A 21219-nucleotide genomic window follows, 5' to 3' on the forward strand; every position below is an offset into this window, starting at 1 on the left:
TGAATGTAGTTAGAGTTTTAGTGGCATAAGTTTCCATAAAGGATTTTGCTCTTTGGGGCATTTTCCCCTTAAAACTACAGAATATATTCAATGCAAACCAGTCAGCAGTCTAGCAAAATAAAGGAGACCAGACTGCAGGAGACAACAAACCTGCAAGGCAACCATGTCAGGTTAAAACCCCACGAAAGCTTATGCCCAAATAAATCTGTTAGTCTTTAAGGTGCCACCAGACTCCTTGTTGTTTTTGTAGACACAGATTAACACGGCTACCCCCGATACATGTCAGGTTAAAGAGCCTGGATTACACAAAGCATTCTTTACTTGTGTTACTAATGACATGTAGGGATATTAAAGGTATTACATTTTAAAAAGCTAACCTCAGTTTCCCTATCTGTAAAATGGCGATAATGTTACTGAATTCCTCTGTAAAGCACTTTGAGAGCAATGGATACAAAGCGCTAAAGAGCTAGCTATCATTATTATTTTCACCATTTATATTGTTTGCTCATTAATAGAACTTTGCTCACCTTGGACAGTAAAACTAATCTGGGCTGTTCCTGGTCACTTTCACATGCTGGTTCTCAAGCACTAGCAAAGTGTTACAGTGTCGGCACTGCAAAGATCCCAGAGTAATAGCTGCATCTCCTGATGGAGTTGGTGTCGAGAGGACAAAACACTAAGCTGTGAGTCAGGAGGTCTGAGAACTAGTTCGGGCTCCCCCCTTGACTTGCATTACAATGTAAATGGGTAAATATCCACTGAACCTCTCTGTGTCACAGTCTCCTTGTCTGCCAGACAGGGAGAAGGGACCGTACTCAGACCTGTGAAGTGTTTGATAGATAAGAGGGACACTGTAAGGGCTAAGTATTATTCTGATAAAAAAAGGCTGTTTTCATTTAAAATTAAAAGAAAATCCTGAAAATGTTTCTATTATTACAGTCTTAAATTGTATAAAACTTGTTGTTTTTTTAACCCATCCTCCGTGTTGGGGTAAAATGACCTGACTGCTGTGTTAACATGGCGTCAACATTGTGACTCCGCCGAGAGAGTTAACCTGATACGAAAAGCCCTGGATAACACAGGATCTCCTCCTTTCAGAGCTGCCCAGTTTTTGAGGAAGATGGCTGACCCGCAGTCTATTCAGGAATCCCAGAACCTCTCCATGTTCCTGGCGAACCACAACCGGATCACACAGGCGGGTCGCTTTCCTTCACTCTCTCTCCCACCACTTGCTCAGCAAAGTTACCAGTTAGTTTTGCCAGGTGGGGTCACCTTCCCATGCAGGGAAGGGGAGACATGATTGCATTGGCAGGGCTAAGAGTGCTGCAGGTTTGGCTCTTGAGATGGCTACGTTGTTCATTATGCCCCTGATCTAAAGCCCGATGAAGCCAATCGGAGTCTTTCCGTTGACTTCTGTGGGCTTTGGATCAGGCCTTACCTCCAGCTAACAGAACATCTGGGATGACTTTAGAGTTCTCAGGGTATCAGCTACCAGTGATAAAGAGAAGGTGTAGGGATCAAAAAGACACAAGATGAGTGGGATGAGGTTGTCTCTTTGGTAGAAGATTTACCCTTCAGTCTCTCACACCGAGGTTCCTGTTTTCACCTACTGGGTGCATCCGACCTTGAGAGTCTTCTCCGGATGAGACATGCACAATGTAAAATACAGATGGAGCTGGGAAGGGCCACATTCCACACTTGCACTCCATCTCGGGGACTGCAGATCAGAAAGGGGCTTTGAAAAATGCTCCTTCCTGATCCCATGGTTTGTGCCGCTGAGGTAGAACATGACACAAAGACAAGAGAAGACACTAGCAAAGTGCGAAGTCTCCTCTTGAGCCAGATCATTTCTCTTCCTCCTGTCACGTCACAGTGTTATGTTTGGCTGTTACCCCTGGTTCTCTGGTGACCACACTGGAAGAATCAATCTAAGGAGGGAGTGTTGTTCCTGAGGGCCTGAGCGCTGGAGAAAAGGGGTTTGTTTCTCAGCCCCGGGGCCCTAGCAGAGATAACATTTCCTATACAGCCTCAGGTGAGGCTAGTAGGTGACATTCTCCTCCTGCGCCTGGTTCTGAAACCTTGGCCACAGGCTCAGAATGACTAAGACTGTTTAACTAAACACAGACGGCCCGGTCAGTCTGCAAGCTGCAGGGTGAAAATCATGCTCCTCGATCCTCCAAACGTTGCCTCCACCTTCCTCTCACTGGCCCTTCCAGGGTGGGATTAACGTGGGGCGTGTTGGTGTTTCAGTGTCTGCATCAGCAGCTGGAAGTTATCCCTGGCTACGAGGAGCTACTGGCGGATATTGTCAACATCTGTGTGGACTACTATGAAAACAAGATGTACTTGACGCCCAGCGAGAAGCACATGCTCTTAAAGGTGAATCCCTCTTACACGCGCTCTCGCAGTCTTTGGCTTTTGTTCCGTTTCTTAGTGGTGAAATCCCTTTGTGCTCCCACATGTTTTTTCTTTCCTTTGTTCCCTTCCTCCCTTGTGGTGTCAGATTTGCGGGGGGTCTCTCCACGCACGCAGAGCCAGATTCTCCTCAAGCCAAGGGCTAGAATGACAAGGATGCAGCCTCTCCAAGGAATATCAAAGCTCCTGCCGAGCCACCTCGCTCCCTGAGCCCTTTCTCCATCTTCCCTCCCTTAATCTTTTGCTCCTTCCTCCATAATCTCCACTGCGTCCCCCACTTCCAACCTTTACTTCTCCCCCTCCAGGGCCCCGTGACGGTCCGTCTAGCTGAGCAGAGCTGGGCACAGCTCTAAGCATGGGTCACTCAGGCATGTTCGGAAACGATACCTCTGCCCGGGGGCTGAGTGTGCTGCCTTCATGGCATACCCAGCGGCCAGAGCAGTAACTCATCCCTGCATGGCGCTTTCAGTCGATCACTAGGCTGGCTTTTCTCAGTCTGTTCTCTCTCCTCTCCTCTTTATTCTTCCTGTCCTTCTGCTATCCTTCCACAGACCCTTTCCCCCCTTCTTCCTTTCTCTCTTTCCTCTGCTCCCCGTCTCCCCTCGCCACCAGCTTTCTCCTTCTGGACCCTTTACAAGGTCGGCAACCCTGCCCAGCACGCCCAGAGGATGCTCAATGGCTGTTCTGTGCGTTCAGCCAGCAGGTGGAGCCTCTCCCTGAGGAATGGGAAAGCGCTGTGCACAGCAGTCAAGTGGTGCTTCTGTTGTCACGCACAAGTGTTTAGGAGCCGCTCTTTGCTTGCATGGGCCAAAATCAGCATCATGTGGCAAACCAAACCCTGGATCTGAATCCCCCCCCCCCAGACTTAGGAGCCCCTGAATGTTGCTGCTCAGGCCCCTGGCTAGCAGGGATGGAACTGATCGTTGGAGTCTTTGGGGTCCTTCCAGCATTTGTGCGGTAACCCCAAAGAGGCCACAGAGTGAACGGGTCAGGATCTCGGGCGAAGGTAGGCGGGACGAGTGGCAGGAGCTCGATAGGCAGGAACGACCGCCGGGGCTCAGAGTCCATATCAGGGTCAATAGTCAGGCCAAGGGTCAAGCCAAAGCCTGGTTGGGGATCAGGCCGAGGGTCAATACCGGGTGTCAGGGTCCATGTGAGTGTTCCGCTGTTCAAGCAGGAGTCATGGTCCTAGTCAGAGCTGAGGTCAATAGTGGGAGTTCACAAACAAAGAATGCAGGGTGGTCATGGCAGCTAGCCACTGTTACCTGCTGAACACTCCCTGGCCTGCCCCTGGCGTTTATATAAGTACAAAGTAATGCACATCGGAAAACAGCATCCCAACTATACATAGAAAATGATGGGGTCTCAATTTAGCTGTTACCACTCAAGAAAGAGAGATCTTGGAGTCATTGTGGATAGTTCTCTGAAAACATCTGCTCAATGTGCAGTGGCAGTCAAAAAAGCAAACAGAATGTTAGGAATCATCAGGAAAGGGATAGAGAATATCATAGAAAATATCATAATGCCACTATATAAATCCATGGTATACCCACACTTTGAATAATGTTTGCAGTTCTGGTCTCCCCATCTGAAAAAGCGTGAATTAGAATTGGAAAAGGTGCAGAGAAGGGGGATGGAACAGCTTCCATATCAGGGAAGATTAAAAAGACTGGGACTGTTCATCTTAGAAAGGAGATGACTAAGGGGGATATGTTAGAGAAGTCTATAAAATCATGAATGGCATGGAGAAAATTAATAGGGAAGTGTTGTTTACCCCTTCACATACCAAAAGATCTGTGGGGAACCCTGTGAAATTAATAGACATCCAATTTAAAACAAACAGAAGAAAGTACTTTTTCACACAGTGCACAGTCAAACGGTAGAACTCATTGTCATGGAATGTTTTGAAGCTGGAAATTATAACTGGATTCAAAAAAGAACTAGATAAGTTCATGGAGGATCGGTCCATCAATGGCTATTAGCCAAGATGATGAGGGACACCAGACATGCTCCGCGTGTCCCTAAACGTCCAACTGCCACAAGCTAGGACTGGATGACAGAAGATGGATCACTCTAAATTACCCTGTTCAGTTCATTCCCTCTGAAGCATTTGGCACTGGCCACTGTCAGAAGACAGGATATTGGGCTAGATGGACCATTCGTCAGACCCAATATTGTCATTCTTATGAGATTGTCCTCAACATTTGTGAGTTTAATCTGGAGCAGAATGTTGAACTTTCCACAAGTGAACATGGCTTTTCATTACAAACAGGTTGAAATTTCACCAGGGGAAAAATTATGAATTTTTTCAAATTTGCTCTGGGATGAAATTTTTCCATTTTCATTTTAACATTTTATGGCAGCAGAAACCACCTTTTGTTCTTGAAAAAACATATAAAGCAAAAGATCAAGGCGAACATGTTATGAATCCACAAATATTTGATTTTCCCCATCCTACCCATCACCAGTTTCACATGGCTGGAGCTGTGATACAGGACCCTGAAATAATGCCTTCTCATGCCCCATAAAAAGGAATTCCCTTCTGACCTATGCTATCTATTTATCATTTCATCACAATGACTCTAGCCTCTCCTGTTGTCTCCACGTTCTTCCAGGTGATGGGCTTTGGTCTGTATCTGATGGATGGGAATGTCAGCAACATTTACAAACTGGACACCAAGAAGAGAATCAATCTTAGCAAAATAGACAAGTTCTTCAAGGTCAGTGGCCTGTGCAGGTCGGGTTTGAGATTGTTGTAAATTAATGATCCACACAGCTTGGGTGTGATTTTTAAAGCAAACAACAAACGTATTTAAAGTTCAGAAAAAGGCCTAAGGCTCCTGAGCTTGATCCAGACCCTTCTTGAGACGGTGGAGACGGTTGGATTGCCATGAATCTGGGTGAGCAGGTAGTCGTTTGTACTAGCTTGAGAAATACAGGGTTTTCCAGCCCTATTGAAATTCTAGTCCAATTCGTTATGGTCTCTGAGGTTAATGATTGGCTTTTCTTTTCTCTTTACCGCACCATTGACCTGACACACCATGAACCCAAGGAGCCCAACAACCCTTTGCCTTGCTTTGTGCATCCTCATTTCATCTGTAAATCAGAGCCCCTGTAGGATAAAAAAGTCAATTGGAAGCTTGTGTCCACCTCAAAATGCTCAAGAGGTTCCATAGAGAATTAATGCTAAGCTTTGCTGGAACAATTTCACTTCCTTCGTTCTGGGCTGGACTGTAGCTGTATGCCATGCTGTGCTCAGGGAGTGGGTTGCAAAGGGTCTGTGCAGGATTGGGAACACCTGGACAAGTGCCGCCGGATTCCACCTGGTTTCCTCCTGGGACTCTGCATGTATGCCAGGGTGTCCACCCATACCAGCCCCGCTCCACTGGCTGCTGCAGAAAAAGCAAAGGGCCAAGTCCCTGTCCTTATTCTGCCTCTCTTTCCCTCTTTGGGTAGTCCAGTACCTAGCCCTTAGCAGAGTGCCTGCAACCCCTGGCTTGGACTGCAGCTGTTCCCTACGTAGGAGAGCGTCTTCTCCCTTCCATTGCTCACATGCACAGGGCCAGACATAAATTGGCCCTTTAGCTTTGGGTCACATCAGCACTAGCAGACATGGTAAGATCTGGCATTGAGTAGTTGTGGCGGCAGCAATGAATAGGAGAATAAAGCAGTTTTCCTTGTGAAAGGTATTGTATCCTATTCACTTGCCATTAGCTTTCCTTCCACTGAGTCCTTTTGCCAATAACTTTCCTTTCATCAAGTCCCGTTGACTTAATTTTCCTCCTAAAACGAAGGGGTGGGGTGGGGGAAATCCCTGTACTATTAACAATTTCTGCCTCATTTGAGTGAAAATGAAAACCAACCTTGTACTTAAATGGATGAATATTGCTAAACCACAAAAGGATTTTGCCCTCTTACATAGGGCTGCTGTTTGCTGCCGTGTCACTCTCACCACTTCCTATAAACCCATGGTGATGTCAGTGTAGGAGGTGCCTTGAGCCCAGGAACTTGGGTTAGACTAAAGCATTTAGGTCCTCAGGAGACTAAACTGTTGTGTGCCAGGGGCAGAGAAGAGGAGAGACCAAGGTGCCACCAATGCCCGAGGCCATTTTTGAAGCAGCAGGAGCCCCGAATGCTAGCGTACTGCTTTATTTCTCTTTGAGGGGGAGAGGAGGGACGGGGTGAGTTGTTCAGGGTTATGTATTTATCTTTTCTATAAATACACTCTTCTCTCTCCAGCAGCTGCCGGTGCTTGTGCATGGCCCATTGCCTAGGGACTCCCGGGGGCTGGAGATATGGCCCTGTACATTACTGAGCAATAAACAGGGTATCACTAAAACCAGGGGCCCGGAGGGCTATGACAGGATGATCCTCCCTATGTAAAAAGCCTGGCATTAGTTTTCAGTCATTTTCATGATCTGGGATGCCTGTGCACCTCCCCCTCGACTGGCAGGCCCGATCCAGCACCTCAGGGGCAGAGGATGCCTTCTCGTGTCCTTTTGTGTTGCTCTCCAGCCAAAGGAAAACCTCTCCCATATTTCAACCGTCTTATGTTTTCTTTTCCAGCAGCTGCAGGTGGTTCCTTTATTCGGCGATATGCAGATAGAACTGGCCAGATACATTAAGACCAGTGCTCACTATGAGGAGAACAAATCCAAGTGAGTGCCTGCCGTAATGTCTCTTGGCTTCCATGTGTCCGGAAAGGGGAGGGAGTTGTGACACTCCTCCTCTAGTGTGTGAGGTCTGTGCACGGCTGGCTCCGGGTGCCCAAGGGTGCTTGGGCAGAATGCACAGGAGCGAGTGTGCCAGAATGTGAGGTCACTTGTCTGTGCAGGCGTATACGCGTGTGTGAGAGACAGGTCGTTCCTGCAGGCACGAGTGAGTGAGTGTGTGTGTGTGTGTGTGTGTGTGTGTGTGTGTGTGTATGTAGGAAAGTGAGAATGTGGACATAGAAGTGTGCCTATATGTAGGGTGCACTGGGTGTGTGCTCACAGTCATTGGTGATTGTGAGTGTGCATCCACGTGAGTGTGCGTGGGTGGTTGTGAGTTTAGGCACACGAGTGAGAATGCACCCAGGAGTGTCATGTGGCTCCGTGCCCATGCTTGTGTACTTGCATGGGGGGAAGGGGGTAGCTGTGAATGCAGGTCTGAGTGTTCATGGGATGGGCGTGTGGGCACTCAGGTGCACAGGCTGTGTGAATGTGAGTGATGTGTGCCTGCTCTGGGCAGATTTTAATCCACATTTTTGATCCGGAGTACAAAATCCTCCAGAGCATGAACACAGCACTGGATTCGATCTGAGCAAGAAGCAGGGCACCTTTTCCAGTGGAAGCAGTTACAGTGAAGCCACCCCACAGCCCTTCCCAGGCAGGAGGTTTTCATATGGGACACAAGGAATGAAACATGCACCTACCAGTCAGATCCATTTGACATGAATTTCTTAATAGTGGTGATTCCATTTTTCTCAAATAGTTTCTTTCCCAGGGGCTCGGTGGTGCTGTGGGTTTGTGGAATTGTCTAGGATCTGGATTCAAATCCAGTTTAGCTGTCATGTGAAATGAGTGTGAAGCTGTCAATTTTAGAACATCACATACACCCCAAAACATCCCTGTCTGCACAATTTGGCGTAGTGGTCAGTTACTGCTCCAAAGAAAGTCAGAGATGGATATGGATATCCCTGTGATAGGTTGGGATTAAGATGAATTTGCAACTTTGCACATGGCACGTAAGCAGTGCCTGACTGAGATAAGCTTGGCTATTGTCCCAGATATCCATCTGGCTTTCCATGAGCATTCACCTGTGGGACCAAATAACAGAAAAGCAATACAAAAATGTGCTGCTTTCATGTCTCCACAGTCCCAAGGAGCCTCTTAGGCATTGATTGGTTCAGTGCTTGATTGTTCCTAAACCAACATTGTCTGCTGTGTTAAACTGCCACTGCTGGTTTTTGTGAAGTGGACTCAAGTCCGCATAAAATGAGCTAAATGCTTCAAACTCAGTTCGCTTCTCTCCTCAAAGTTAGCTTGAAGCGGAGCCTCAAAAGTCATTAGTTCACTGATCCATCCACTCTAGCTATCCAGGCTCTTCTTCAGTGGTCTCATTAAGAGAGCAGTCTAGTCTCCAGTCAAACTCTCTTTTCATTGGGCTAGGAAATTACACACACTGTTTAATCACCAGGCTTTCATTTATATTCCAATTTCACAATGGAGGCCAGGAACACGTAGGATAGGCTTCCACTCCTCCCACATGGTTGGCTGGCTGGATGCGTCCTCATGCACCTTCCCAACTAAGAATGTCTCTTACCTTCCCTCATTCTTTGAGCTGTTTGGACAATGTTAATTATTTTTTTCACAAGGATGGTGGGATGGGGTTTCAAAAATTCCCACCAGAACTTTTTTTTTTTTTTTTACAAAAAAGCAGGTTTTGAAAACATTTTTGGGAAAAACTTTTGGTTGGTTGGTCCAAGTTTTCAGTTTCCGAAAATCAAAACTCAGAATTTTTTAACAAAATATATCAATAAAAAAATGGAAATTTTTGGCCAAAGTGAAAATGTTTGTTTTGGTCAAAAAGCCATTTGTTGATTTAAAAAAATGTTTCAATGAAAATTTTCTACCAGCGCTCCTCATTTTGCCATCCTAGAGTCTAATTAGCTGTCTACCTGTCTGTCTAATCAGATTGCTAATGTGCCCATCACCACAGTACGTGGGCACCACATATCTCTTCTCGCCCTGCCTTGCTAATCACAGGATCCTTCTTCACACGCTTCCTAACTGAAGTTGCATGGGACTTTGGCGACGAAACTGCTCCAAGTGTATGTGTGTGTGTGGGGCATTTATTCCCTGCACTCTTTTAGACTTGCATTTTCATCATTTCCTCCCTTTCTGTCCCTTCCTCCCACCTCCCTCGCTCCAGATGGAATTAATTGTATTTTTCTTGCACGGCATTTTATTTCTTCACTGTGGACTACATTATATGTGGCAGGCCAGGCTGGTGCAGCATTGGCCATCCCTGTTAACCTGCCGATTCTCTTGTGGGAAGCACAGGACACTGAAATGGGTAAGAGCCGAGTCATGGGATTCTGGGATAGCACCATCCAGCACATAACAGAACTTCAGCCACCACAAGTACCTGCGCCAGGAGCTTGTGTGGATATGGTCTCATGGGAATGTTCACACCACAAGCAACTTATTCAAGTCCCTCTCCTGTGCACAAAGGTGTCAGGCAGCATCCAGCCACGGAGCAGAAACAACACCTTGTGTCTTACCATGGCCTGTCACGCGGCACAAAGAGCCAGTTCCGAATACTCGAAGCAGTCGCCATGGCGATAGTTCATGAGAATCCCAGGGGCTGACATTTGTGTGCAGAAAACATTTGTGCGATACGGCCAAGTTCCAAGTCTGGATAGTTCATGATCAGGAATTCGGGGGCTAAATTCATGGACTAGACCTAGTTCTTATCTACACTAATACTCTTTTATACTGGCCATGTAAAGGAGCCAGGACCCTCGCTTTAAGGTCCCTTAAAGCTGCCTCCCTGCGAAAGAGAATCCAGCCCAATCAATTGTTCTCTGCTTAGTTAATTATACACAGGGTTTTTGCTGGGGTGGGAATATAATCCAGGACCAAAAGAAGAGTAGGAAGGAAGCACCTTTCCTTGCTGTCCACTGCAGGGGTACTTCCCCTCTTGTGATAGAAAGCACAAACCAGACCTTCAAGGCTGGACTCACAGAAGAGGATATTGTCCGGAGATGGTTATCCTTAGGATTGGGAGGTAGGGATTGGCGATGCACAGCCTGCGTGGCTCTTACTCATTCCCTGAGGACTCCCCATACAGCAGCATGGATAGCAGCCTAGAGATGGCTGACCGTTCACCTCTCTCCAGGGCTGGAAGGTAAGTACAGGAATTGAAGGAGGGTTGTCCTGGCAGAAGAGGTAGATGAGAACCCTGTGTAACACCATGTGAACCAGCCTCTGGACGGAGAAAGACCGCGCATCACACACACGCTGTGTCCAATGTCTCAGGGTGGGACGCTGTATGCTGGGTCCTGATGCTCTGAAGGTGGCAGGCTTTCAGAGCGCCCAGGGAAGGAGGCAGCTGAGCGGAAGGTCGTGTGCCGCCGGGTGCCCTCGCAGTTAAAGAGGCCGCTTTTCTGCCCAGGTGGACGTGCACTCAGAGCAGCATCAGTCCCCAGTACAACATCTGTGAGCAGATGGTCCAGATCCGAGACGACCACATCCGCTTCATCTCGGAGCTCGCTCGCTACAGCAACAGTGAGGTACGTTTGGGCAGCGGCTGCCTCAGGCCGGGGTGAAGGAGGAGGAGTCCAGTGAGTGGTACAGCACATCACATCCATGTCCCATGGGGGGCACGAGAGACATGAGTGGTACAAACTACTGCTAAAGTCATCAGTAGGCGCAAGTAGCGTACACTGGATGAGCTTCTAGGCACGCTGCAAAAGCCACTTCTCTCTTTGTTACAATACGTCATTATTGACAATATAGTTCATATGAATAATATTGCAACAAAACACGTATAATTCATGATGTGTCAGAGCAGCCAGAGCTTTGCACAGGTGTCTTTTTATTATTTAAACTGAAATAAAGAGAATACCTGCCAGGGCTTTGGAGGAAGATTCATGGGAGAGACTAAAGGGCCTGTCTTGCTACTTTGATGTATTGGCTGACTGAGTCCTTTCATATTTTCCTGTGATTATTATTTGCTGCTGGGTGATCATTGGTCATTATTATCTAATTGGTAGGGTGCCTAGACCTTTGTGTATGGGTGTTTTTCTGTTGTTATTTAAATCAAAATAAAGGGGTTCACAAAGAGCTGTCTTATATTTGGGGCATCTCAGGGAAATCTCTGAGACACTGGGATGATAAGGAAGGAGTTGTATTTTCTCTTATGTTATAGGAGAGACACCACTGAGTCCCAGGTCTGTAGGAAATACACTGCTTGTGCGCTTACTAAGAGTCATGTTGAGCTAGGATTGTAACAGTAGTTTGCTTTTCCTGTGGGGGACACATTGCCCGCTGCATTTTTGGCTCAGATTATAAAACCACATGAAATTTATTTCATCTGGGAATCAGGGGAGCTACACCTCTCATTCCGTAGCTTGCAGTCATGGCTGAAGAGCATGGCTTTGGGTTTATGACTCTAATTTTGCCACTGTGTGGGGAATCTCCAGGTGGTCACCGGCTCGGGGCTGGACAGCCAGAAGTCAGATGAGGAATACAGGGAGCTCTTTGACTTGGCTTTACGGGGGCTGCAGCTGCTCTCCAAGTGGAGCGCCCATGTCATGGAAGTGGTGAGTACCAACAAGGGTAACATCCCCACCAGGTGCTTGCTGTGATGGCCGGGAATTTTCCCAGTCAACGAGAAATGTGAAAATGTAGTCAACTGTTTTGAAAACAATTTTCACTGAAATTCGAAATTTTTCATTGAAATTTCAAAATTTGGCTTTTTTTGTCATCTTTTCTAAAGCGGGGGTGATGCTGACAGTTCTTTTATTGAGAATTCTAGGAATAAACATTAACGGTCAGCTTGATGTTAGAAAAGTACAAGAACTTAATGCCAGTGGCCCCGAACTCACTAGCAACCCTACAATAAACAACGCAAAGTGCTCGCACATCACAGCGGAATAAGATGTGGAAATAGCTTGTTTTCAAGCTTCCCAAAGGAATTATTATCTATAAACAACAGTAGTGGAGGCGAGGGAGTGTTTTTCTAAAAGGATGGAAAGCTCTCTTTGCGTGATGCACATTTCAGTTTGCTCAGCTGTGCTCGTTACTAGTTGCACTGGTTTTATTTTCTCCTTCCAGTATTCTTGGAAGCTGGTACATCCCACCGATAAGTTCTGTAACAAAGATTGCCCAGGCACCGCTGAGGAGTACGAGAGAGCCACCCGGTACAACTACACCAGCGAGGAGAAATTTGCCTTTGTGGAGGTAGGTGCTAAGAGTGGCTTGTTTTGCCCAAAGGGCTGGGCAGCCCTCAGAAGGAAGGACGGTCTGATGGCTAAGGCAGTAAGCTGGTAGATCTGAGTTCAATTCCCTGCTCTGCCACAGATTCCCTGTGTGACCTTGGGCAAATCACTTAGTCTGGGATTTTCAAAGCAGTCTAGGGGAGTGACACACCCAATCCCCCACTGACATTCAATAGGAGTTGGGCACTTAACTCCCTTCACAATCCCAGACTTCATGTCTCAGCTCCCCAGCTGCAAAATGGAAATAATACTCCTTCCTTCGCCACCAGAGTTACCTCTGCCAACACAAGGAAACTTATCTAGTTTTGTTCCTTTTACCCAGGTAATTGCCATGATCAAGGGTCTACAAGTGCTGATGGGCCGGATGGAGAGTGTCTTTAACCAGGCTATCAGAAACACTATCTATGCAGCCCTGCAAGACTTTGCCCAGGTGACTCTCCGGGAGCCCTTGAGACAAGCAGTCAGGAAGAAGAAGAACGTCCTGATCAGGTGGGGTCCAAAATGTAACTTAAAGCATATCTCTATGTAGTGTGCTCCTGTCTGCAGCCCAACCTGTGTGGGCAGCCCTCCCACAGCTATAACCATATGCCACATCCAGAGCCTACCAGTGCGCCTTGCCCAGCACTCGTGAGCAACAGACCCATAACGAACCAAGGTGAGCTGCTCATCCTCGTGTGACCAACACACCTGTAACCATCCGGTGGGGACAGGCCAACCCTGGTGAGCCACCCTCCCAAAACTAGCCGGTGCGAGAAGCCATCCCACCATGAGTCCATTCACAATGTGTTTTCCCTTCTCTTATGAGCATGGCGTTGGGCATTTTCTCCTTACATTAAAAGGCAAGTTTTAAAGTTTTGCTTTCACCATCCCAGTGTCCTTCAGGCAATCCGGAAGACGATCTGTGACTGGGAGGGAGGTCGGGAGCCCCCTAATGACCCCTGCCTGAGAGGCGAGAAGGACCCCAAAGGTGGATTCGATATTAAGGTCCCTCGACGAGCAGTGGGCCCATCGAGCACACAGGTACGTAAACCGTCTCCACTTCCCCAGGGAGTCCTGGGGCCATAAAGTCATCCAGCGGTGGCCCATTCTGGGGGTTAGCTGTTGGTCCATATAGTCTCCTCTTTTCCAAAGTCTTTGCATATGTCTTACGCAGGTAGCTCCCATTGTTGCCTTTGGTGCATCGCTTGTCCTACAGTACATGCTAGGGCCATCTTCTTTGTGGGTCTCTAATTAATAATGGAAGCAGGGATGGGGGGGGCTTGCTTGTAGAGCACCATGTGCTGCTGTATCAGTCAGGATGCTGCTGGTTTTTTTAAAGCTTTACATGGTGCGGACCATGCTGGAGTCGCTCATCGCAGACAAGAGCGGCTCGAAGAAGACTCTGAGGAGCAGCTTGGATGGGCCGATAGTCCTGGCCATTGAGGAGTTCCACAAGCAGTCCTTCTTCTTCACTCACCTTCTCAACATCAGCGGTGAGGCGATAGCAGAGGCGGACTTGCACCCGGCCCTGTCCGGCTGGGCTGCACACGGGCGTAGGCAGCCTGGTGCGACGGGTCGTCTTGCTCAAGAGTGGCCTCGCCAGCAGATTTTATTTTGAGTCAAAGGTTTGCACTTGGGTCTGATTTCAGGCATGTTATCAGTTACCCTGGCCACCTCTTCAGTGAAGATGAGTGCTACAGCGCTAGCAAATGAGGAGTGGTCTTGTGGGAAGGCTCTGGGCTCTTTTCCTGGCTCTGCCACAAACTCCCTGTGTGACCTTGGCCAAGTCATTTGATCTCCCTGAGCCTCGGTGCCCCAGTTATAAAGTGAGGATCGTAATCCTTTCTTTCTCCTACCCTACGGTGCTCAGGTACCATGGCGATGGGTGTGGTTTAAGAACTGTGATGGAATAGAATAGTTAAACCGCATTTAAAATAAACTCTACGCCTAGCCTACAAGGCCTGCCCTTTGCTGTAGGTTTCCCCTAGTTCTCTTGCAGACAGTAAACTCTGTGCCCTCCCGGTGTGGGGGAAATTCTGTTTCCAGAAGCCCTGCAGCAGTGCTGCGATCTCTCCCAGCTCTGGTTCCGAGAATTCTTTCTGGAGCTGACCATGGGCCGTCGGATCCAGTTCCCCATCGAGATGTCCATGCCCTGGATTCTCACGGACCACATCCTGGAAACCAAGGAACCCTCCATGATGGAGTAAGAGCCTAAGGGTGGCGGTGGGTGGGTTCGCTAGCTGGACCTCAGGGCACTAAGGAGCCTATCCTAGGGGACAGAAGTTTTATAAGAGGATTATAATAAGTATTCGAGTGTATATGTGACTTTGTGATACAGTTGTGCGCGACCGGTCCTTTTGTTCTGTTTGTACAACGCCTAGCACACCCTGGCTAGGGCTCTCAGGCACTGCGGTAATACAAGTAATAAATAATACTAACTCTTATGCCATTTGTTGTGCATTATAACTGCTTCCTTGTGAAAGAAATTGTTTTCCACTCTAGGGGCAGGTGCTGCAGACACTAAGGTTCCTTTGCAAAGCTAGAGAAGCACAGAAGTTTCTTAAAGGGCAGACAGTGAATTTCCTGGCATGGATGGGGGTGCGGGGGACCCTCAGCTAGCAGAAAGCCAGCTCTCCTCTAGCTACTTCCAGCAACTGTGATCTAGGCACTGTGGGGGGAGTTTCAGGAGCTGGAGCAGGTGGAGCTGAATGGTGCGAGGTTGGAGAATTCTCCATTCCAACAGCCCTGCCTGGGCTGGAGTGGTTGCAGAAGGGCCATATACCTTGTACTGGTGCTCAGTGCATCGTCACCATATGTGGGGTCGGGAAGGAATTTTCCCCCAGGTCCGATTCACAGTGACCTTGGGGGTTTTATGCTTTCCTCTGCAGCGTGTGGGTTGCTTGCAAGGATTATCTGGGTATATCTCGCTTCATCCTCCCCCAGCTGCTGCGGGAGCCTTAGACACCAGCGCACCTTGGTCCCTCCTGTTCTCTGCATGTGGCACATGGTAGTCGAGTCTCCTGTGGGCCGCAAGACTTTGGTCTCATTGCGATTGTTGGGTTGAGTGTGTGGGTGGTGGTGGTGCCCTGTGGTTTATAGGAGTTGAGACTAGATGAGCAGATGGTCCCTTCTGACCATAAACTCTATGACTGTAACATGAACTGTTTTCTCCCCTTAGGTACGTGCTGTATCCCTTGGACCTATACAACGACAGCGCATATTATGCCTTAACCAAGTTTAAAAAGCAGTTCCTATACGATGAAATTGAAGCTGAAGTAAGCTCTGTTCTTCTTTATTCGTCTCACTGTGCTATGAATGAAGCGCTCCCTCTTGCTTCACCAACGTGTCCTGTTTGACTGAACAGACCAATTTTTCAGTGAATTAATTAGAGGCATTCCCTAAAAAAAAAAAAAAAAATACTGAGAAATATTCAAGAGAAGGCCACAAATTTCCAAAGGCGCCTTTGTGTGCCTGCTGACCAATGGCCCAATCGGCGATCAGCTCCATGTGGAGCCAGTGAAAGCAAAATAGTCACGTCCGGGGTGTGTAAAGTGTGACTGATGGCCGAAGAGTCATGAGAGGTCAGTGGGGAAAAAGGACATGGAGCGCAGAGCTGGGCAATTATTTTCAGCAAATAGTAAATTTGCCAAAAAATGCATTTTTCTTAGCATCAGAACTATTTGCAAATTTGAATTCGAATTGTGTCAGGGCGTTTTCTTTCCGTAGCTGTCAAAGCCTTTCATTTCGACGTTTTTGAAACAGGCTGTTTTGACGTTTCGTTTTGAATTGACGTCTCGTTTCGAAATGCCATTCAAAACGGTTCGTTCCGCTCGTTTCATTTCAACAAGAAAAACCAAAACATTCTGTTTCAGTTCAAATCAACATTGTTTTCCAGATTTTCCACTCAGCTCAAACTGAGAGATAAAGGGGACAGGGAATGGGAGAGGAGGGCTTTTATGGTAGGATTCATAACAGGCAAGAAACATAAATGCTCGATGGTCTGCATTCCTTTATCATAAGAGCGTGGAAACCCCTCTGCTGGGTGACAGGAAATGTAGGGTAAAGTGCTTTGTTAGTGATGGCGTTTTATTAAAACAGTGTTTTTCTCTCTCTCTCTCTCTCTCTCACACACACACACACACACATACACGCTCACACTTGTTCTAAGAGCCTATTTCTTCAATGTTGTTTACACCCTGGTGATGTATATTTCTTTCTCTGGCAGGTGAACTTGTGTTTTGACCAGTTTGTGTACAAGTTGGCAGATCAGATCTTTGCCTATTATAAAGCAATGGCTGGCAGGTATGAGAATCCCATTGCTGCTGAGTGTTGTTATTACGATTTGCTCTGCGGTATCCTCTAGAGGCAGGGTTCAAGGATGTGTTGTGCTAGGTGCTGCAGGCACACCATAAAAGAGACAATCCCTGCCCCAAAGTGCCTCCAGTTGGTACCTGTGACCAGACCACAATAGATGGATCCAACAAATAAATTGAGGGGGGGAGACAAAGCTAACAGCAAAACAAAAATTAGCATAATAAGAAGCAGTCTGAGCACATTGTCGTGAATGCTAACGCTGCAACCTGAGCCCATGGCGAGGTTCCCCATATAAGCGGGGTGCAGTGGACAGGGCAGGAGTGGAGGTCATCAGGAAAGAAATGGAGCATGCAATAGTACTGGTGCCTAGTATTGGTCAGCCATGATCCTTTTAACCATTTAAAGGCATACATGGCATTAATGAGCCAGTCCTACCCTTGCCCGGTGACCATAATGCAGAACCTTGGCTTAACACAGGGTACAGTGAGGGGAGGAACAGGGAGAACCCCAAAAGGAGAGCTTCAGCCCCTGTGACCAGCAAGGAAATGTCCAGGATTTGCCTACAGATATCTCCAAATTACATTCACCCTGATGGAAGACTGGTGGTCTCCCGGCAATGAAGTCATTCCCTGAAGCAGCCCATCAAGAAGGCCGCCCATCCATGAAAGAGTCCCAGTGTCAGCTACCCAGTACCTGCCAACACCTACACGTGTCAGAACCAGCCGTGCACTCATTGGGCTTGTCTAGACAGAAAGTTAGCGTGAATGGGGGTAGGTCAGTGCGCACTTGGGAACTTTTAGTGTGCGGTAGCAGGGCCCAGGCAGGCCGTTAGGACAGGGCACACAGGCGCTCTGTAGATGTACGCTCCGTCTTGCCGCGCACCCACTCTCCATTTACACAAGCCGTTGGTGGTGCGTCCGTGAACAATGGACAGCAGGGCGGCAGCCTCTGGATAATGACGGCAGCTGTGAGTTTGACGAGGTGGGGGTGTCGAAGAGTGACTCACCGGCCAGCGCGCCGCCTCGCGGCTGGGGGCTGCCTGTTAGGACCTGCCCCTCAGACACCGCCTGCCAACAGCCATTCGGCCCGTGGCAGTCTGTCTCTTCTAATGACTCGGTGCTCCAGCCAGGTCACGTTCAGTCTCACTCCTTCCGGGGTATCAGGTGTCCACTACGTCCTCCACCCCTCCCGGGCTGCTCTTTAACCCCACTCTTCTTTCAGAGTAGCGGGTTCCCAGGCGTCTCCCTACCGTCCCCAGGCAGACTCCAAGCCAAGCCACTGCTGCCTGCCCGGGGTGTATGCTTTGAGACCCTCTGGGTTCTCTCCATCTCCCTGTTCCTCTTCTGGAAGACTGACCCTAGAGGCTATCCTGTTGGAGTCTAGACCCTGTTTCAGGGCCCACTGTGGGGCTGGCTCCACCCCTGTGGGTGCCTTTCCCAGAGAGAGGGAACTCTACCCCCCTTCTGCTGAGCCTCCTCTCCCTGGGTCTCTCTTAGGGTGACCAGATGTCTTGATTTTATAGGGACAGTCCTGATATTTGGGGCTTTTTCTTATATAGGCTCCTATTACACCCCACCCCCAGTCCCGATTTTTCACACTTGGTGTCTGGTCACCCTAGTCTCTCTCCTCACTGGCTTGAGCTCCTTGCTTGAAGAACACCCAGCTCCTCCCCAGCGGAGACTGATAATAAACAGTGCCTAGCACGCCCTCTAGTTACAGCCAAACGCTCGGGCACCCGTTAACCCTTTGTCTACCAATGTTGGGTTATACACCCTCATGACATAGGGGTATAAAAATATGGTTAAAGAGAGGGAGGAGGGGTTGGGAGAACCCTCCCAGCTCATAAAGGGGCTGACTCAGAGAAGGCGGGACTCAGAAGGGGATGTACTTGCCCTTGGAGAAGATTAAGAGGAAGGAGACGGGATGATGGGGCAAATGTACTGATAATATTTTCCTTTTCCAGTGTCTTACTGGATAAACGTTTCCGGGCTGAATGTAAGAATTATGGCGTGATTATCCCTTACCCGCCGTCCAATCGCTACGAGACGTTACTCAAACAGAGACACGTCCAGGTACAACAGACGCAGCAGCCGCAGACGTTTCCTAAAGGTCTTTTGATCTCCAGGGGATTTAGCCAGGTCCTACTGTCAACTGAAAATGTCAGTGTCCAGTGTCACGGAGTCCCCGGGCGATGCTCTGGAACTGCTCCCCACAAAGCCAGGCAGGACTCTGGGGAAGTCTCCTCTCCCTTGGAGCAGACTGTCTCCAGGGCAAGGAGCTCACACGGCTTCACCTTCCTGGGTCTGACCTTTGGAGCATTCAGCATCCTCTGCCCCTCCGTGCGCTTCCCACAGCGAGTCCACCCTGGCGGGGTCCTGGGGAAGCCAGAGGGTCCTACACGCACCCCCACTTCGCTGTCAGACATGACTCTTAACCAGCCAGTAAAACAGAGGTTTATTAGATGACAGGAACATGGTCTAAAACAGAGCTTGTAGGTACAGAGAACAGGACCCCTCAGCCGGGTCCATCCTGGGGGGCAGCGAGCCAGACACCCACGTCTGCACTCACTCCACTTTCCCAGCCAGCTCCAAACTAACTCACCCTCCAGCCCCTCCTCCTCTGGGCTTTTTCCTTTCCCGGGCCAGGAAGTCATCTGATTTCTTTGTTCTCCAGCACCTTTAGCTATCTCCTTACGGGGGGAAGGGCCCCGGCCATTAGTTGCCAAGAGACAGAGTGTCGGCCATTTATGCACACTGGCCTTTATCCCACCACCTAGAGACTTAAGAAATGCATAGGGGAAACTGAGGCACCCCTACAATATTCAGAGGAAACATTAAGAACTGTCCCACTTCATCACATCTAGGTCATGTTCTTTTGCTGGGTACAGTCACGATTAATGACCACAGATTTCCTATATTTAAGAAGTAACTGGAAAACTGAGTCAAAAGCATTTATTATTATGCTGACAAGGCGTATTCAGGTCTAGTGAGTATGGAAAGATTGGTTATTTACCTTCCAGGTTCCGAACTACCCTTTAGATAGAGATAGACCCAACCAGCGAAGTTTTGATCCACTGGCATTAGAAAAGGTTCAGAGAAGGGCAACTAAAATGATTAGGGGTTTGGAACAGGTCCCATATGAGGAGAGATTAAAGAGGCTAGGACTTTTCAGCTTGGAAAAGAGGAGACTAAGGGGGGGATATGATAGAGGTCTATAAAATCATGAGTGATGTGGAGAAAGTGAATAAGGAAAAGTTATTTACTTGTTCCCATAATATAAGAACTAGGGGCCACCAAATGAAATTAATGGGCAGCAGGTTTAAAACAAATAAAAGGAAGTTCTTCTTCACACTGCGCACAGTCAACTTGTGGAACTCCTTGCCTGAGGAGGTTGTGAAGGCTAGGACTATAATGGGGTTTAAAAGAGAACTGGATAACTTCGTGGAGGTTAAGTCCATTAATGGCTATTAGCCAGGATGGGTAAGGAATGGTGTCCCTAGCCTCTGTTTGTCAGAGGGTGGAGATGGATGGCAGGAGAGAGATCACTTGATCATTACCTGTTAGGTTCACTCCCTCTGGGGCACCTGGCATTGGCCACTGTCGGTAGACAGGATACTGGACTAGATGGACCTTTGGTCTGACCCGGTACGGCCGTTCTTATGTTCGTATGCTTTTATCAGAACTTTCTCCACCTTCCAGCTGGTTTGGCTCTGGGGCTCTAGTTTGGATCCATCTCTCCCTTTTCCCACTAGTATCTTTTCCTCTTGTCCACAGCTGCTGGGTAGATCAATTGACCTGAACAGGCTCATAACTCAGCGTATTTCAGCTGCGATGTACAAATCGCTAGACCAGGCCATTAGCCGCTTTGAGAGTGAAGACCTGACCTCCATTGTGGTAAGCTCAGTGATTGTTTGAAAGGGCTGTAGAATCTGAGAGTATGATACACTGACATCGTATGTATATACACCATTGTCCACTACTGCATTGAAATCACATAGACAGTAGTTTTCTACCCATCTGTGAATTCTCTTCTTTCTGTCCTATCTTCGGTATTTCTAGGTCTCCCATCATCCACAAAGGGACTATATTTGGGAGTTTCATAGTGCGGGATCTTCATAGAGCACAGATGGTAGAGTCCTGTCATTTGGGAGAAGAAAGTCCTGAGTTTAATTCCCCCCACTGCATCCATGTGGCTAAACTCTGGATTGACGTGCCTGTGTGCATATGGTTCACAGCCACTGATACATTTCAGGGCCATCAGAGTCGGGTAGTGTATAATTATCAGTTTACACGTGTCAGGGATTCTGATGTGAAAGGTGTTATTCTAGCAAGGATGTGCTCCGTGGGAAACAACGGCTTTTCACCACCTGTAGGAAGGGAAATGGTAGAATGGGACCCCTGGAGTGCAAGTGCAAATGCCCTTGGTCTTTTGAGTTCAACCAATGTCTTTAATATTTGATACATCCTCACTTGGAAGACGGTGTGTGTGTGTGTGTGTGTGTGTGTGTGTGTGTGTGTGTGTGTGTG

General features: G+C 48.1%; 1 protein-coding gene across 1 annotated transcript in view; it reads left to right on the forward strand.

Annotated features, from left to right (window-relative positions):
* The window catches only part of CYFIP2 (cytoplasmic FMR1 interacting protein 2), a 63083-nt gene that overhangs the window by 9135 nt on the left and 32729 nt on the right, over positions 1 to 21219 (forward strand). Inside the window, exons 6-20 of the mRNA XM_029913391.1 lie at positions 1099 to 1195; positions 2251 to 2379; positions 5031 to 5135; positions 6982 to 7073; positions 10573 to 10690; positions 11603 to 11722; positions 12237 to 12362; positions 12723 to 12889; positions 13273 to 13420; positions 13719 to 13872; positions 14426 to 14582; positions 15558 to 15654; positions 16605 to 16681; positions 18657 to 18765; positions 20467 to 20586. Coding sequence (XP_029769251.1) covers positions 1099 to 1195; positions 2251 to 2379; positions 5031 to 5135; positions 6982 to 7073; positions 10573 to 10690; positions 11603 to 11722; positions 12237 to 12362; positions 12723 to 12889; positions 13273 to 13420; positions 13719 to 13872; positions 14426 to 14582; positions 15558 to 15654; positions 16605 to 16681; positions 18657 to 18765; positions 20467 to 20586 — 1816 coding nt within the window. The remainder of the gene's footprint in view (positions 1 to 1098; positions 1196 to 2250; positions 2380 to 5030; positions 5136 to 6981; positions 7074 to 10572; positions 10691 to 11602; positions 11723 to 12236; positions 12363 to 12722; positions 12890 to 13272; positions 13421 to 13718; positions 13873 to 14425; positions 14583 to 15557; positions 15655 to 16604; positions 16682 to 18656; positions 18766 to 20466; positions 20587 to 21219) is intronic.

Source organism: Terrapene carolina, unplaced genomic scaffold (assembly GCF_002925995.2).
Source record: "Terrapene carolina triunguis isolate 2854851 unplaced genomic scaffold, T_m_triunguis-2.0 Scaffold629, whole genome shotgun sequence".
In the NCBI taxonomy this organism is placed as follows: domain Eukaryota; kingdom Metazoa; phylum Chordata; order Testudines; family Emydidae; genus Terrapene; species Terrapene triunguis.